This window comes from Panicum virgatum, chromosome 9N (assembly GCF_016808335.1).
Source record: "Panicum virgatum strain AP13 chromosome 9N, P.virgatum_v5, whole genome shotgun sequence".
In the NCBI taxonomy this organism is placed as follows: domain Eukaryota; kingdom Viridiplantae; phylum Streptophyta; class Magnoliopsida; order Poales; family Poaceae; genus Panicum; species Panicum virgatum.
Genome location: NC_053153.1, coordinates 15,456,095 through 15,473,527, shown reverse-complemented (window position 1 = coordinate 15,473,527; position 17,433 = coordinate 15,456,095). Strand labels below are relative to the sequence as shown.

The window sequence follows — 17,433 nt, the reverse complement described above, 5'->3', positions numbered from 1 at the left end:
CAATGCCTAGAAACTTAATGCATAAACAAGTAAATATATATAACATTTCATAAGTTAAAATAATAGGTTATGCTCCGGGGCTTGCCTGGGAATAACATTAGGTCATTGTTAGTTAGAGGAGAATTGCTCAACGAGCATCTTCCTTCGGTCGTGCACATCGGGATCCATCCGTCCATCTTTTAGACGTGTCCACATTCACCGTCTTCTGGCTCGACTCCATCATCACATCATTCATGCGGTTCTTCTATTACCTAAATGAAATACAACAATACATATGTATGAGACGAATATAATGCATTTATTTCTTGATATAAATGGAGGTCAACTAAACTTAAGTTGAAAGGTGCTACTACTTTCTTTTTCAGCCTGTTGGGTATTCATTTATAGAGTAGGAATTTTATCTATACTAACTCATAAAGAGCTGGGTGTGTTGCTTTTCTTTTATATTAGGACAGAAAAATGCAGAAAAAGTGTCTTTCATCATATTAACACATGGAAAGCAAGGGAAAACTATAACTAAAGCTAAAAGCATCGAATGGTGCTGATATTGTTACGAGAGATGCTTTACTAAGTTACTAGTGTGCAGTAAGATTTTCAGGTCATTTGATGTAACAAATAAATCATAAAAACTCATGAATCTATCACTACTAGTGTACAAAAACAAATCTCTAGGATAAAGAATGCAAGTTATGGTAATGAAATTTTACCAGTAGGCTAGATTCCTTAAGATGATCTTGTGGTAAAGTTTTCATAATTTATTGAGCTATACAACAAGTATAGGAATTTAGATTCCTTTCCTAGGCATTTATCTAACTAAAATTCTATAGAGTAAACTGCTTAATTTCAGTGGCTAAAATTTTACGGGCATGCTCATGTACTGAAAACCAAGATCTAGTAAAAATATGAGATTTTTCTAATGAAGAAAACTAGGGTTTTTGATTTACAAATTTTATTCATGAATAAATCAAAAGGTCTAGTTATACATTACTAAAAGCTCCCAAAATTTTTCTATAGCATCTGAAAACTAAATTAAGGCTTCTGTAAAGTTTTCAGCTCAGGAAAACTAATAGAACCCTGTGGATTTAATTTTATTTAACATAGGCATAAACCAAGATCTAATGAAACATATAGCTAGAGTTGTCAAAATGTCCTCAAATTTTTACAGTAAGCTACTCATATAGGGTATAGCACACTATCCAAAAACTAGCTTTAGTTCATGACTACAACAGGAGATACATTTGTGTGCTATTTAATCTAATCTTTATCCTAGATTAAAATAGAAGCATAATATGAATATGTGACTGTAACAAAAGTTGTAGGATTTGATCTAAGGATTCCAAAACATTTTAGTTTGCATTTTTATGATTTTTCTACGATTTTATATGGAATTTACAAGTTTGCTGTTTTTGAAAACAAAAGAAAAAGGAAACGAACTTTTGCATCTAGGCCCCTGGATTTCTGTTTCTTCTCACGGGAGGTCCTTGGCGGAACTGGACATAACAGGGGAGGGTCGGGCGGCCGTTTTCCGGCGAGGAGAGGCTCCGGCGGTGGGGGCTAGGTTGGGGAAAATGGAGAGGAGTTCGAGCCGCACCTGTAGATGGTCTCGGTGGGGGTTGGGGGCGACCGGAGAGGGCTGGCGGCGGGAGCAGCACCTCGGCGGCGGTGGTGGCAGCGTGCGGCGGCGCTCCGGTGAGTGGTTGACGGCAGGGCGGCCATGGGAGAGTTCAGCAGGGCCGGGCGGAGTGGAGGCGCTCGGCGGCACGGCCCAGAGGCGCGTGAGCGCGGCTCGCGGCGAGTAGCAGCTTGTCGACGGCGGCATGGCTCGAGAACGAGCGCGGAAACTTGCGGAACGCGCTGGAACGAGGAGAGCATGAGCTTCAGGGAGTCGAGGAAAGTCGATTTTAGCCTTTGGTTGTCGAAGATGATGACCGGAAGTGGGAGTTCACCGCCGAGTGGATCTTGGCGGCCATGGCGGGCTGCGGTGGCGAGTTCAAGTGCGAGCAGGAAGGGCTGGCGTGGTCTGAGGAGGAGAGGAGGGATGGGCACGTGTAGAAGGAGGAGGAGCAGCACGGCATAGAGGAGAGGAGTGTCGCGGCGTCACGCACGGACGACGTCGTGGCAAAGTTGGGCACGGGAGCGAGCTGGCCGGTTTGGGAGGCTTTGAGAGTGAGGATAGTCACGGGAGGAGGAAGAGGCGATGACAACTAGGGCCCACATCTAGGTAAAATATCTGGATGTTACAGGTACCTCGGCGGGGACCGCTCGTCGGACATCTGCGTGTACGACCCCATGAGCGGCGGCCGCACCTTCCTCCCCAGCCCGCCGGACATCAGGATCAGGGACAGGAAGGCTTCCGAGTACGGCGTGTACTACACGTACGTCCTGCTCACCGCCGCGGACGGCATCGGTGGCAGTTCCTTCCTTGTCCTGGCCGCCGATTTCACCGGGCTCGAGGCTCACTCGGCCAATATCACGGTGCAGACAGTGTCGTCGGACAACGCCGATGGCACATGTCCATGGGGCCCGGCCACCATGGTCGCACATCCTCGTTCGCGGTGGTGCTCTCTCCAACCCCAGTGCAGCGCCGTCGTGCTCCGTGGACTCATCCACTGGCTAATGTACACGTACGACGAGGACGAGGACGAGGACGAGCCCTTCTACTTCATGCTGGACGACCCTTTTGAAGAGCAGCACTTCTACATCCACATCCTCACCTACGACGTCCGGACGGCGATGGCAGGGTCGATCGAGGTCCCAAAGCGCGCCCTGCCCCAATACTGCAAAGTCTCCAATCTCCACCTGGCGTCGTCCCCGGACGGGAGGCTGAGCTTGCACGTCGCGAACAAGCTCAAGATATCCGTTTGGCTGCAGCGGCCTGCCGGCGCCGGCGGCTGGTCGCGGCACGCCGTGATCGACATAGCGACGACGGCAAGGTCTCTGACGCCGCCGGGCACGCCGTATTACTGGTGGCTTAAAGGGGCGGTTGACATTGCGAGCTCGGGGGCGAGGAGCGGCGCCATCTTGCTGCGGCCCTTTACCGGCGACGACTGGCCTACTGATAAGGTGGAGGAAGAGGAAGAGGTTGATGGAGCGCTCGCCGTCCTCGACATGGAGACGAAGGAGCTGCGCCGCAGGGTAATCAAGAAGAAGCATATTACGCTCTTCCCGTATGAAATTGATTTGGAGGCGCGATTGTCTGCCATGAAAATGTTCTAGGTACCAGAAACTTAATACTTGCTTTATCAGGAAAAAAAAACTAACCTTGCGCTAAACCTTGTAATAAGAAATACGGATTATTTGTGCATCGTTGCGCTTGCCATACTGCAAAGGCGTAATCATTAACAATTTGGGTATGGTGATATGGTAAGAAGATCAAGCATGCGGAATGGAGGCATGGTTCCACTCCATAGATGCGGAGGGTTAACAGGAAGGAGAATGGGTTAACGTACGAGCTGGATCTGGAGTCGCGGCTGTCAGCCATGAAAACCTTCTAGTCTTCTACTAGGATATGCAATACTAAGTTTGATTACTGCGAAAAGTAAATACTCAATCGTGTAACTTGTATTGCATATGAAGTTTCTTTTCTTATAATGATTCGTGAAAAGTTTCCTTGCATCCATGTAAAGAAGGTTCGCATCACGTGGCGAATAAACTGCAAATACATACACCTCCATCCAAAATGACAGTCTGAATGTATTTTATTTTTCAATCATCATCGTGATGGCATCTGCAGATTGAATTTGGACAATGCAGTATACTATGATGTACACTCCAAAACAAACTAGTTGAGTGAATGATCTGAGCTAGTGCAAGCATTTCTACTCTCGTAGGAGCTAGCCACGACTATGTGGTCATATTTTCGTAGTTCGCATGCAATTCGCATCTTTAACATGTTGCGACAGCAGATCCTAATTTATCCGCAACAGACCACAAACCAAAAACTTTGACTGGTACTGCGAGTACACATCATGATTAGTTTGATAACTGCTCCATCCACCGGCTCTAAATAGATTTGATAAAAAATACTAGTAAAATTCAAAAATTACGCAAAAAGAATATATACTGATCTATCAAGCCCAGTTCTAAGTTCTAATACAGAGAGCTATATAAACAGAAACACAAGTTCCTCAAAGCTAGAATTTTCTGCAACAACATAATGAGGATATGTTGCTTCAGTCAGCGAGTAGATGAACCAAACCAAATCTGTTACCTACGCCCATATATCTCGTCACTTCACCAATTTTGGCGTTGGACTAATCCAGAGGACTTTCAAGGTCTGGTCTTTGGTCCATGGTCTTTGACATCGCACCATCAGGGAAAGCATCCGGATAAGTGGCTGCCAGCCTTGCTTTCATCCCTCTACAACAAGAGTTAAAGATGAATGTCACTCAAGTGGAAATTTATCTTAGAAGCAGACACTGAACAAAAATTTGGGTATAAGAGAGAAACACCAAGCACAATGACACAGTAGAAAATTAATAAAGAGATGAAAGGACAGTTGATAATTGAAACCTAGTGTACGGGATGGTACCTTAGCTTTGTGAAAATATGCTCAAGATCAGCCTTCATGGACTTGAGAAGGCGAGTTTTACTAGCAAAATCACTAGACACTTCTGCAAAGCATTGCTCGGAATACTCATTAAAATGTGTGAGAACTGCATTGCTATCTTGCAATCGCCCCATTCTGCATAAAAAAGGGGAAATTAATATTGACAATTTTGAATGACAATTACTGAAGAAATGGAAACAAAGGGAACAATCCCCAACTCCCACCACCAAACAATTGATGTGAATCGCTTCAGCAGCTAGCTTTGCTCATATGTCTAGCAACGTGATGCATGCCATCCTATATACATCATTAGCTAACTTGCTATCACTATAAGAATCAGTAACATTTTAACCAACGATCAGAACAAATGAATCATTTCCAAGGCAAATTGTAATAGTAAGACTCTTTGCAGAAAAGGGGAGATGTCTACACACGCAAGATTTGCATTCATGCATGTTTGCATTATAGCCTAACCAGGATTGACCCAGTTTGCTGCAGAACACTTACCAAATTTCAAGATTAGGAGCATAAAGCAAGTATGAAACTACCCATTAACAATAGGTGCAACTCAATTATTGAGTTAATCTCAATAAAAGTCAGAAGAAAAACCATAGCATGGAAAAGGATGAATAAGATATTTAAATTTATAACACATAAATTCAAATTTAATTTCCAACAGACAAATATTGAGTACATATACTGTTTGCAGATGCAATTCTCCAATAGCAGCAAGTGCTTCTTTTGTTTCCTATGGGTCGTAGGAGCCTAGGAGGTACATTCTTTCATTGCAAAAGGAAAGCTTGTACATGGCTAGATACACTATGTACATATGAGGAATATTGAAATTAACAGCAAGATTTAGAAACACCCATCCCCCCCCCCCCAAAAAAAAAAGATTTAGAAACACCCAAACCCTATGCCTTTTGGACTCTCAGGCTGTTTGAGACAACAAGGTAAATTATTGAGTGATGATTAATAGTATACAGAAATTCCTGAAAGACAAAACACCACTTAAAAGCATATCAAGTAATAAAAAAATTGTAGATCAAATGGTCCTCTCTTACTTACAATAGCAGAAATTTCTGTATGAATATTCTACTTCTACTTCCAGGATTTCTAAACAGGTAATATTTCAGTTGCCCTTTATGACAAAACTTGATGTCCTGATCTCAAGCAACCCTTTCATAGAATGTACAAAGTCTAGCTTGAAGTCAAAGTTCCTATCATAGCTAAGGTTGATGCTAATATGCTGGTGCAAGACAAAGCATACCAAGCATTCTAAGTACACAGACATGAAAACAATACCCTAAACTGCAAGAATGTGGGATGGGTGTCTCCTTAGTAGTACAGAGGTTTCAGCTAATGGAGCCTACCTTTTCCCATCTACCTGACCTTTTTTTCTCCCTGGAGCAGGTCCGGGGAAACCAGGCAAGGAAGCAGGATACAAGGATGTTTAGGAAACAAAGAGAAAATTGGTAGGACAGGTAGGAGACAGTGAACAAAGAAACTTAAGAAATAGAAACATGGCAGAGTAGTGTAGATGAGCAACTTTCATCAAGACTATTATGTTTAACATGACAGTGAAAATGACGATGTGTTCATATATGACTGTACGTAACAAATTTGTGCAGAACTTAAAATACCCTAGATCTTAATGATATCACTTACACAAGCATTTGCGACCACTTGAAACAATTTACTGCATTAAACCATCGAATGTTCCTTTACATGACAAAGAATATGCTTGAACCTAAATTCACAAAGTCTGTCAATGACAAAGAAGAAAGTATATGCATCCCTTTGCATAAATACAGCACTGAATCATCAGGCTGACTGTGAGGTCTAATCTATTCATGGATCCACAGGCACTTTTATTGAAAATTCTTGCCATTAACAAATCATCAGGCAAAGGAACGAGGGCCGCACACTTCAACTCACACATTAGATCACAAATCAACATTTTAGAACTGCGTATGGGAGCAATCATCAATGCTCTTAGCATCTCCAGCGGTTCCCCAATAAATATCTCCCAATAAGATAGTATTGGGATGTCCAATACCACTTTCATAGATTGGAGAGATGATTTTACAGTTCCCCAATAACCTTCTCTCAATACAACTAACATATTACGAGAGCTAAAATTCTCCATTTATTTGAGAGGAGTTAGGATGAAATATTAGGACAACCCAGTAATTATTGAGGAAAGGGAAAGGTTTTGGGAAATTGTTGGAGTATAACTTCTTCCCAATATTATCAGTTTATTGGAAAAAGGGAGATTGCTGGAGATGCGATGCCAGCAGTCTCCCAATAATCTTCTCCCAACAAGGTGTTAATGGGGGATGTCCCAATATCACTTACACTTTTATTGGGTGAGTTGGCTTTTCAATCTTCCAATAATCTCATCCCAATCCAACTACCTTATTGGGAGAGTCACAGCTCCTCATTTCTTAAGGAAGAGTTGGGGTAAATTATTAGATTGTCCTAATAATTATTGGAGAGTTGCTGGAGCACTATTTTCTTATCAACTCTCCCAATAGTTGGATATGCAAGCAACAAATTGCTATAAGCGAAAACCACTGATGCCTTGCCCCGGAGCCGTCTAAATCTGATGAGGAAAAACAGAAAAATCTCACCTAGCATGCTAGGCACAGGGAGTGAAGGCAGTGCAGCAGAATTGATGTATCGGAACAACTGAACTGTCAGAACTGTAAACAAAGCAGGAGAGCTCGACGGGATCGGCGGATGGGAGGTAGGGTGGGGGAGTAGCCGGGGGCTCACATGAGGTGCTGCGTCTGCCTGATGGAGGCGACGTCGTCGGGGTCCACCAGCGACCTGAACCGCGCCGCCACCTCCTCCGCGGCCGCCGCGCGGGCGGGCTCCGGCGGCGGCTTCTCCATCGCTTGACCGCCTCCGCCGTCCATGATCCTCTTCCGCCTCACCGGTGGCGGATTCCACTGCGGGTGTCGCGTGCGTGTGAAGCGCTGAGCGATCGGGCCAAAACAGATCGAATTTTTTTTTTATGCAGTGTCTGTTCGGCCCGTTGGTCACCAGCCGTTGGGCTTGTAAAATGGCCCATGGAGTAAAAAGAGAGCGATTTTTTCTTTTTTATATTAAAAAAAATCAAAATTTCAAAAATATATGTCCGATTTCGAAAAATTTCGAAAATATACCCCGGTCGCCCACCCAAGGGGCGACAGGACCTGTTTGTAATTTTTTATTCCAATTTGCAAATAGGTCCCTGGCCGGGGCGTGCAGGTGCAGGGGGCTGTCGCCCCCCCCCCCGGCGACTGGGGGTGCCCCGCCCACAGGCGCGCAAGGGGGGCCTGTCGCCCCCCTCGGGCGACCGGGTGTGCCCTCTCTATATAAGCCCTTGACCCCTATTCCCTCCTCATTTGAATCCAAAAATTACACCAAAAATTTAGAAAAAAAAGAGAGGGGTGAGGAGAAGGGAAGTGGCGAAGCCCTGCTGGATTGCGCACTTGTGATCTGCAGGTAAGTACATTTAACTTATGTATTTTTCCATTGGTATTGTAGAGTAATTTAATTTAATTAGTGCTATAGTAGAATCATTTAAGTGGGAGTTTAATAATACTTTAGTTACGTAGTAGTAAGTTAGTTTAGAAAATTAGTACTACGCGTTTATTATTACAATTGCAGTACTATTAGAGACGTGTTTATAAATTAATTACGATTTAAAATAGAATTTCGCATATGCAGTATAGAATTTGAGTGTCATCACGTAGTTATGAATACTTATATGTTGTAGTTGAAATCCATACTTAGTTTTTACGGATTATTCAATAAGGTAGTGAAGTAAAGAGTATAACTCGATAAGTATTCCGTGATATACAGATATGTCGAGCAAGATGCAGTTTCAAGTATTTTTTGGTGACTACAATATTTTGTATGGGACAAATGGAGTAGACCTTTCTGCCTTTAAGTGCACATCTAGCGCCATAGATAAACCTCTGGAGAGGAGTTTTGATTCCATATATAAGTGGCTGCAGCGTGGGTTCCGTGTTGATCCGGAGACACATGTGATGACCGTCCAGTCTCTTGTTAATTGGGAGGTAGAAAGTGATTTATGGGAATTGATGATGATACACAGCACTGATGACTGGCAGAAGTACATGCAAGCAGCTCTAGAGCGTGGGTGGCCTCTGGCCATTCTTGTTCAAACCCGGGAGAAGACACAAAATGAAATCCAACATGGTGCAGATCAAGTAATTCCGAGTATTCGAAGAGAGACCAACTATGTTGAGCAAGATGAGTCAGAAGAGATAGAGAACCAAAACATCGGACCAGAGGGCATTGCTGATGAGGGAGAGAGGATACATAGCATTGTGGACGAGATGGAGGCAGAAGACCAAACCGCAATGGAGATGGAAGAATATGAGGGTTCATCTGATGACGAGCAGTACTCATTGCCAAAAGAGTGGAAGGAGCATGATTTTGGCAATCATGTCGCAGAAGACGTTCGAAATCAGGAGTGGGCGTACAGAGGGAATGAGGTAGTGCAAGGTGCAACATATCCAAACATTGACTCGGGCTCCTTTAGGGCTTATCTCACCTGGTACTTACCCCCGGACTCGGGCTCGTCTGGTTTATGTTGACACTCACCCGCAGCCACACCAGCCGAGGCCTCAGGATGGCTATGCCCGGCACCACGTGGAGGCACTAGCTGGCGCGGTGAGTCTCTTGATCATATTTGCATATATATATATATATATTAATATTCATAAGATAATTCATGTGTTTGTGACTGTTCCTTTACTGAATGGATGCAGTTTCGCCTTTGCAACATGATGGAGATGGACTGCTCGACTTACCTAACGAGGGTACGTGCCGGATCCCCAATGACCCAGTTTGAGCAGACAGAGGCATGGTCGAGACAGCATGATCCGTTGCGTCAGGTACTGCACAACTTGGGAAGCCGTGTGCAGTATGAAGACAGCCACAGGTCGTCCCAGGCCTCGCCGTCGTTCCCGTGTCCGGCGACCGTGCACGGGCCGACATCGCAGTACTACACAACTGCAGGTAATGTAGATATCTCTTTAAAATTAGATCAAGTGTTGCTACATATTTACTAATATCACAAACAGGATACGATTCAGCTACTGCGTTCGTCCATACTGGAATATTTAGAGGGGCACCACCAGTTGGCTGACCGTATCCAGGGATGGTACCGGGGCCACAGATACCGGCCTACACAGGTTAGTTTATGTTTCGTATTTCGGTTTCTACATGTCATGACGAAAGACACGAGCGTACGCTAACATCCGCATTTTATGCGTAGGATTCTACCCCAATGCGGGCGCCGGACCTTCTTCCTCCTTTCGACCTGGTGCAAAACACTCTCTCAATACACTCGTTAATTTACCACACAACATATGTTGGTTTACGTTTATATGTTACGCAGAGTTTGTTTCGAGTACGTTCATTCCAAATAACGAGGGCGTCACCTTAGATGAACTCGACATCTTGACACCAGACTCACCTGGCGCGCACGGTGACCCCGATGTCTTGGGGTATTCACAGTTAGGAGGAGCACCACTTGGGATCTCTCAACAGTAGAAACCGCAGCCCCTTTTGCGGCCTGAGCGACAGGTGAGGTCTCCGGATCGTCACACCTACTCCGAGGGCCATGTCCGTGCCCAACAGAGGGCTAAGAGGGTCCGACGCCCTAGGGGTGGTTAGATATATCCAATGTTTGTATCTCTGATGTTTATTTGTAATGAGATAGCTGTGGATCGCTTATTTGTACACTTCAACGTTCGCCTCTGATCACTCTCATATTTTCCATTACATACGATAGATGGTATGTTTATGCTTCGCTGGTCCATTAGGACTAACTACGATTCAAACTCGACATTATGTACATGTCCAGTGAATGCAAGTTAGGTACGAGACATACATACAAGTATAATACAACATTAACAATACTAAATGCGAATACATCTTGAACCAATGAACATCATATGTTATAGATCATGGCATGAAATCATTTAGGTCGTCATCCCAGTTGACAGATGGTGGTGCTACAGGTGGTGTAGTATGACTCGACGAACCTCTTGCCTTTCCCTTTCTCTCTTTTCTGGATCTACGTTCAAGTACAGGGGGAGGAACATCATGTGTTGGAGGCCATGGTTTGGGGGGCATAAAGTTATCCATGTCGTCATTCCAGTTAACACAAGTTGGTGCTTGAGGTGCTGCAGCATGACTTGACAAACCTCTTCCCTTTCCCTTTCTCTCTTTTCTGAATCTATGTTCATGTACAGGGGAAGGAACATCATGTGTTGGAGGCCATGGTTTGGGGGGCATGAAGTCATCCATGTCGTCATCCAAGTTAACACAACTTGGTGCTTGAGGTGCTGCAGCATGACTTGACGAACCTCCGGTCATCTGCTCTTGTGGAGGCCAAGTACTATCACCCGAAGATCTTCTCCACCTCTTTCGCCTAGTTTGCGGCATAAGTCTACCGAAGATACATACCAATTTACGGAAATTTGGTATCAATTTGTTAATCAACTCCGTGTCCTCGGGGTAATTCTAGCATATAATTAAACAATAATGTTACTGTTTCAAACATATGGATTCCAAATGACGGACGAGATTAGAACTGAATGAGAGTTACTTTAATGTGCATCTCATACACATCTGGTCGCATCCATATCTTACAAGAACTTTGTAAGAATCCAATGATATTAGGATAATTCGCTAGTTCACATACTCTCATGTATATCTTCCGACGAATCCAATGATATTAGGATAATTCGCTAGTTCACATACTCTCATGTATATCTTCCGACGTTCTAGCAGGTGTCCCTTTACATCTTGCGTTGTAATACCTCGAAATAATGTGAAATCTTTAAACTCTACTACTTTGGACAACACCATCTCTATCGTACCATCCGCTAACGGATCCAACTTCTTACTGATAACAAGATGGGTCATGATATCAAGTATTATACTAGATTTTCTTCGGTCCATGAAAATCCTCCACAATTGGAGGCAGCCATTGCCTTATGTTGCAATATCAATAAGGTACTGTCATAATTCTATTCTAATTCATAATTAATTTAAAACAAGTCTGTAATAGTACTGAAATTGTAATACTAAACGAATGTTCTAAAGCACCAAATCTAATTCAGCTAATCCGCTAATTAAATTAAATTGTTATACAATATCAACGGATTCATACGGAAGTTACCGGTAGATCACAAGTGCGGAATTCGGCAGAGCTTCGCCGTTTTTCTTCTCCTCACCCCTCTCTTTTTTTCTGAATTTTTGGTGCAATTTTTGGGCTCAAATGAGAAGGAATGGAGGTCATGGCTTATATAGGGTGGGAGACCCCCTGTCGCCCGTGGGGGGGAGGGGGCGACAGGCCCCCCACCCCCGGCCAGGGACCTCTTTGCAAATTCAAAAAAAATTACATTGTGGTCCTGTCGCCTGTTGCTTGGGCGACAGGACCCCTGTCGCCCCTGGGCCGGGCGACCGGGGCCAGTTTCAAAATTTTTCAAAACGGACATATATTTTTGAATTTTTTTAAATATAAAAAAGAAAAAGACACAAGAGAGGCTCCCCTCTCTCATGTGCACGGCAACCCAAATCATTACGGGACTGGACGGGACTTGTGTGCAAAACGCCCTCTCTTCGGAGCTTAGACAGGCCGGCGGATGGCAATTGCTCTAGTTTTTTTTTTTTTTGATAGTGATCAAGAATTGCTCTAGCGACAGGGTAACTCTGTCAAGAGAAAAGAAGAAAAAATGGGATCTGCTTGTCATGCAAAATATTCGGATCTTACTTTCTCAAAAAGGAATAATCTTGTCAACTCAAACCAAAAAGAGAAGTTAATCATGAAGCTACGTCAGCACTGATACCGCGGTGCCTCCGCATCCACCGTTGGATTTTGACACCACCTTTCACAAAGCATCCATTAGTAACACTGTAGCGAAGCGTTGCAAATAGATCCAGTGATCGACTAGCTGCTAAACGCAGCCACGAGCGGTAACATGCAGCAGCAGTAGCTGGAGCTACAGGTCCTACTCCCTCCGTCACTTAATAACTGTCGCTTTCGCTTAATTTTATATAAAAAATATAAACATTTATAATACATAATTAATATCATTAGATAGATCTTTTAATCTAATTTTTAATAAATTTATTTGGAGATACAAATGTTGCACGTATTTTCTATAAATCGAGTTAAACTTGTGGTACGCCACCGACAGCGACCGTTAAATAGGAACAGAGGGAGTATGTTCTAGCTAGCTGGCGGGGCGTGGTCGCCGGCACGCACAGGGGACAGGTCAAGCCGCATATTCACGGGCCTGACCGCGCTCCGGTCACATCACATCAGAGGTCAAAATGAAACTGCAATGCCTTGAAGGTAGCATGAGGAGAGGCAGGCACGGCACGGGCATTTGCGGGCCTTGCCCTTGCGACGACAGCTCCAGCAGCTAGCGCAGGATCGCGGCTGCCGCTGCACACACTAAGGCCCGTCCCGTCCCGTCGTGCGGGGAATAGAACAGCTCGCGGCCCTGCCGGAAGCACGGGCGGCCGCAGCAGCTAGCAGTAGTGTAACGAGCTGGCGATGCAGCCAGAGGCACGCATGCGCAGGCGGCGCAGCCAATGCGCCATCATGCCCGCGGCCCGCGCCGTGGTGCGAGCGCGAGCCAGCCACCCTATGCCCCCATCTCCTCCTCCCCTGACCCCGTGCACGGTGCACGGACGACGACTCGGGACTGCCCGTCGCGCTCGCGCCACTAGCTTGCGACGTTACTACGACCCTGCCGCGCCCCTCTCGCTCGCCGGCGGCGCTCTAACGACGGCGCGGCGAGGCCAAGCGACGGGAATGGCAGTTCGATCGGTCATGTCGCGTGCCGATGAGCAGGCGTGGTCGTGGGCCGGCGTCCCCGTCATCAGTCCAACAAACACGGCTGATAGGGGGGCTTCATCGTCAGCCGCGTGCACGCCCTTCGCCCGGGCCGCGCTTCGCACGCTGCGAGGAGAGAGAGAGATGCCGCCTGCCGCGTGTCGCGCCCGCTGCCAGCGGCCGGCGCGGCACGCGGTTTTATTCCCGACCGGCGGATCTCGGCGGAGCCGGTCCCTCCGGCCTCCCCTCGTCACGTCACGGGCTCACGGCGCTAGCGTAGGAGAGTACTGTGCCGTGCCGACTGCCGAGGGGGCGGAGTGAATGCGATGGAGCAGTGAGCCAGTGAAAGCCGGGGCTGGGCCGGCACGGCGTGCAGGTGCAGGCCGGCCGCAGACAAAACGGATGGAGCGGTAAAAATAGCAGGGAGATCTCTGCTGCCATCGACAAGACTCGGCCTGTGCCCTGGTGTCCGCTCTCCTCCCTCTGGCCTCTGCCGCGCGGACGGACGCCTCGCGTGCCGCGCCGAGGCGCAGGCCGAGGCCGGCCGCCCTGCCTGGTGCCTGCGCAGCAGCGCTGCGACTGCCGCGTACAAACCGGACAGCCGGGCAGGCCTACGACGCCCGCTGTTGCGCGTGCTACACCACTCTGACGGACTAGAATATTATACACCATGGAGTTGTGGTAGGTGTTATCCTGTCCATTAATTTGTGTACTATTGATATACCGAGATGCGAGCCATATGTCAGAATGAATAGATTTATATTTCATCATGTATTTGTACAGTGTGATCTACGTACATATACAGAATCTATATATAATAAATATTATTATCCTGAACAGATCTGGCTGGGGCTGCATTTCAAAATCATTTGAAACCTCCGCCCTCTCTCTTCGTCTCCCATCTGCCCTCTCTCCTCGCAGACCGGCCGCCGCCGTAGATCTGCACCAGGTCCGGTGCCCTATGCATCGCGGGTCAGCGCGGAGGACGGGGCTCGGAGCGGCGGCGCGCAGGTCGGGGCACGGCACAGTGGCCCCGGCGTCGCGGTCCGGCGGCTTGGAGGTCGGGGCACGGCGCGGCGGCCCCGCCTTTGCGTTCCGGCGGCGTGGAGGCCGGGGCACGGGGCGCCAACCCCGGCAGCGCGTTCCGGCAGCACGGAGGCCGGGGCACAGCACGGCGTGGCGACTCCGACACTCACGGGTCCAGGTCCAGCGCCGGCGAGGGTGGATCTGGCGACGGTGCGGCGAGATCCGGCGCTTGCCGCGGCCCTGGCAGCGCGGAGGGCAGGGCACGGCCCCGGCGGCGTGGAGAGCAGGGTGCGGTGGCGAGCTCGCGGCCGCGGCCGGCGGAGTTGCCGTCAGCGACGGGCCCAACACCGTCCGGCAGAGACGCGCGCGGCGGCGCGGCGCGGCCGCAGTATGCAGAGCCGCGCGCGGCGGCGACGCGGTGGTCATGCGTGCGCTCGCCCCGCCGACACGTCTGGCGGCGACGCAGGCTGACACGTCCGGCGCCCCCGACAACGAGCTGCGCTTTCTAGCCGTCAGCCATGGCGGTGGGCCGAGTTCCGGCGGCGCTTGCCTCCCGGGCCTAGATCCGGTGCTGGCTAGGCCGAATCCGGCGCTTGCCATGGCCGACCCGTGCAGAGGCCAATGGCTCCCGGTGGCACGAAGCCTGCGGCGAGCCACCCCCCGCGCCGAGCACGAGTTCGCCGAGCGCCGCCTCCTCCAGGACTGCTGGACTGCTGCGCTCGCCGGCGACCGGTTCGCACGGGGCGGCGTTGGAGTTGTCCTTGAAGTAGTCCTCCGCGAGGGTGGACAGGGACGGGGTCTTGCGGGGCACGGACGCCGGGGGGCGACGCCGCGGGCGAGGACTCCGCGCCGGACTCGTACCCAGGGGTCACCGGTGCTCCTCCCGCTCGCTCGTCCGCCAACAGAGCTTCCCGGCGCGGGGTCGGGGTCGGGGGCGGTGGAGCTCGCGGCTCCAGCTCGCATGGCGGCGGCGGAGTTCTTGAGCTCCTCGTGGACGAGGGACGGCACTATCAGTGGCGGCCGTCACTGGCGCTATCAACAAGAGACGGCACCGACGACGAGGGGATTCTCAGCCACGGGGAGCAGGTGAGGCTTGACCACTTGAGGCTTCTGGAGTTCTTGTTGTTGCTTTGGTGGAATCTGTTAAGGCCACACATTTGAAGCTATATTTTCATTCTCAATTCATACTGGGTGAGCGGCTCGTGTTATTTTTTTGGTGGGAGACTATTTTCTGCAAATATTTTTCAAGCAGAAAAAATGTAAATTTAAATGATCCTTGAGCAATTCCTGATTCACAGGACGAATTTATATTATTGATGTCAATATAGGAGTATTTATATTGTGGCTCGTGTTTTATGTGGCATGTATATTAATTGTGCCTGTTGTACATGCGTGAACTTCAATCAAGGTGAGACTCGAAAGATCATTTATGTGTGTTCAAAGAGTTGTTCAAGGATTATTTATGTGCGGTACCACATGTTTATTAAAAAATGTACCACAATGTATATTAAAAAAAAAGATTCTTCATATGTGGTACCATGGTGTATATCGAAATTGGTTCCTTGATGTATATTCAAACATACATGTACTCACTCAAATTAAAAAAATTAGAAGACGATCGTGTGCAACATTAAGGATTCTTCATATGTGGTACCATGGTATATATCGAAAATGGTTCCTCGGTGTATATTCAAACAGACGTGTTCTCATTCAAATTAAAAAAATTAGAAGATGACTGTTTGCAACAGTATTTTTTTTTTGAAATGAGTGGCTCACGGGCGGAAATGGAGTGGTGATGCGGGTACAGGTGGGTCAGCTTTACGCAGGCTCACATAGGCCCTGTTTAATTTCCACCCCATAAATCCCGTAAACACAAAAAAAACTGTCACATCGAATGTTTCGACACATGCATAGAGTACTAAATGAAGTCTATTTACAAAACTTTTTGCATAGAGGAGCCGGACCTCTACCAAACGGGCCCGAAATCCACCGAGAACAGCTGGTGCAAGCTCGACTCCAAGCTCATGGGCGACTTCAAACTTTGTTCCAACTTTTATTCTTTTTTCTATTTCTGTTGTACCCACTTTTTTCCCTAAAAATGATAGTGAATATTATGCATAAAGCTAATATATCCAGTTGAGCAAGCCGGTACATGAAACTCTTTTTATTTCTCTTGATATTGTTTTTTTATGAGCAAGATGTATAAATGTTCTTCATATGGTGTACCACTTCATATGGTGTACCACGGTGTGCAAAAAAGAGTACCTTGCGGTACCCGATTTGATTAGTGTGTTTATAATTTATTTTTATGTATCTAGTATTTTATTATGTAAGATAGCATACCACTGTGTATATATGCAGTACCGTGGTACATATGGTACCTTGATTTATGTTCAAATAAATAGATCGTCAGTCAAATTAAAAAATATGGTTGCTTGGTGTGTATTTAAATAATTGGGTGATCAGTCATATTAAAAAATAAGAAGGTGGTTGTGTCTGTGTGCAACGGTAACTTTTTAAATGAGTGGTACAGAGTGAGTCAGCTTTTTGCATGGCCCTAGATAACTTTATGTGCTCATCCGTCAGTCCAAGATTCCCTCGGTGGCAGCAAAGGTGGAGTATACAGCATAAAAAAAATAAAATACAGCCCGTATACGTCATGTGGGGACAGGATCTCACACGTTGGTTTCACAATGGACGTTCAAGATAAGATCTATCACAGCTGCATGGTGTACCAATCATTTTTCGCACTCTGACCTCTTTCCCCGCAGCAGCAGACTCCCAATCTTCTGCATCGTGCATGTACTACTCCAATCAAAGTCCCCGTACTCCCTACCGTACCAAAATACCGTGTCAAAATAAGTGCACTTTCAAGAAAAGAGATTAATCTTAATTAGAAATTATATATATACCTCTATAAACCTATAATGATGTAATAATTTTATTTTTGGAAGGAGAAAAGTAATAAAAGATAACAAAAGTT

At 46.9% G+C, this 17,433-nt stretch overlaps 2 protein-coding genes across 2 annotated transcripts; one reads left to right on the top strand and one right to left on the bottom strand.

The window, feature by feature from the left end:
* The first annotated feature begins 2,137 nt into the window (after window positions 1-2,137).
* LOC120690468 lies at window positions 2,138-3,652 on the top strand. Its single transcript, XM_039973120.1, has one exon. The coding sequence runs from the start codon at window positions 2,290-2,292 to the stop codon at window positions 3,214-3,216; it is 927 nt and encodes a 308-aa protein (XP_039829054.1). The 5' UTR covers window positions 2,138-2,289; the 3' UTR covers window positions 3,217-3,652.
* A 260-nt stretch (window positions 3,653-3,912) lies between these two features.
* LOC120690469 lies at window positions 3,913-7,538 on the bottom strand. Its single transcript, XM_039973121.1, has 4 exons — window positions 7,328-7,538; window positions 4,532-4,684; window positions 4,210-4,359; window positions 3,913-4,179 (listed from the first exon to the last, which is right to left on the bottom strand). Exons 1-3 carry the CDS (start codon window positions 7,468-7,470, stop codon window positions 4,254-4,256), a joined length of 402 nt encoding a protein of 133 aa, XP_039829055.1. The 5' UTR covers window positions 7,471-7,538; the 3' UTR covers window positions 3,913-4,179; window positions 4,210-4,253.
* Window positions 7,539-17,433: the final 9,895 nt, after the last annotated feature.

Bases quoted from the DNA above. Each gene is read 5' to 3' on its own strand.
- LOC120690468 (XM_039973120.1), top strand. From the start codon at position 2,290: ATGAGCGGCGGCCGCACCTTCCTCCCCAGCCCGCCGGACATCAGGATC.
- LOC120690469 (XM_039973121.1), bottom strand. From the start codon at position 7,470: ATGGACGGCGGAGGCGGTCAAGCGATGGAGAAGCCGCCGCCGGAGCCC. The intron at 4,685-7,327 runs GTGAGCCCCCGG...TTTTTTATGCAG, and splicing joins AGGCAGACGCAGCACCTCAT to AATGGGGCGATTGCAAGATA. The intron at 4,360-4,531 runs GTACCATCCCGT...CTCTTGTTGTAG, and splicing joins CATATTTTCACAAAGCTAAG to AGGGATGAAAGCAAGGCTGG.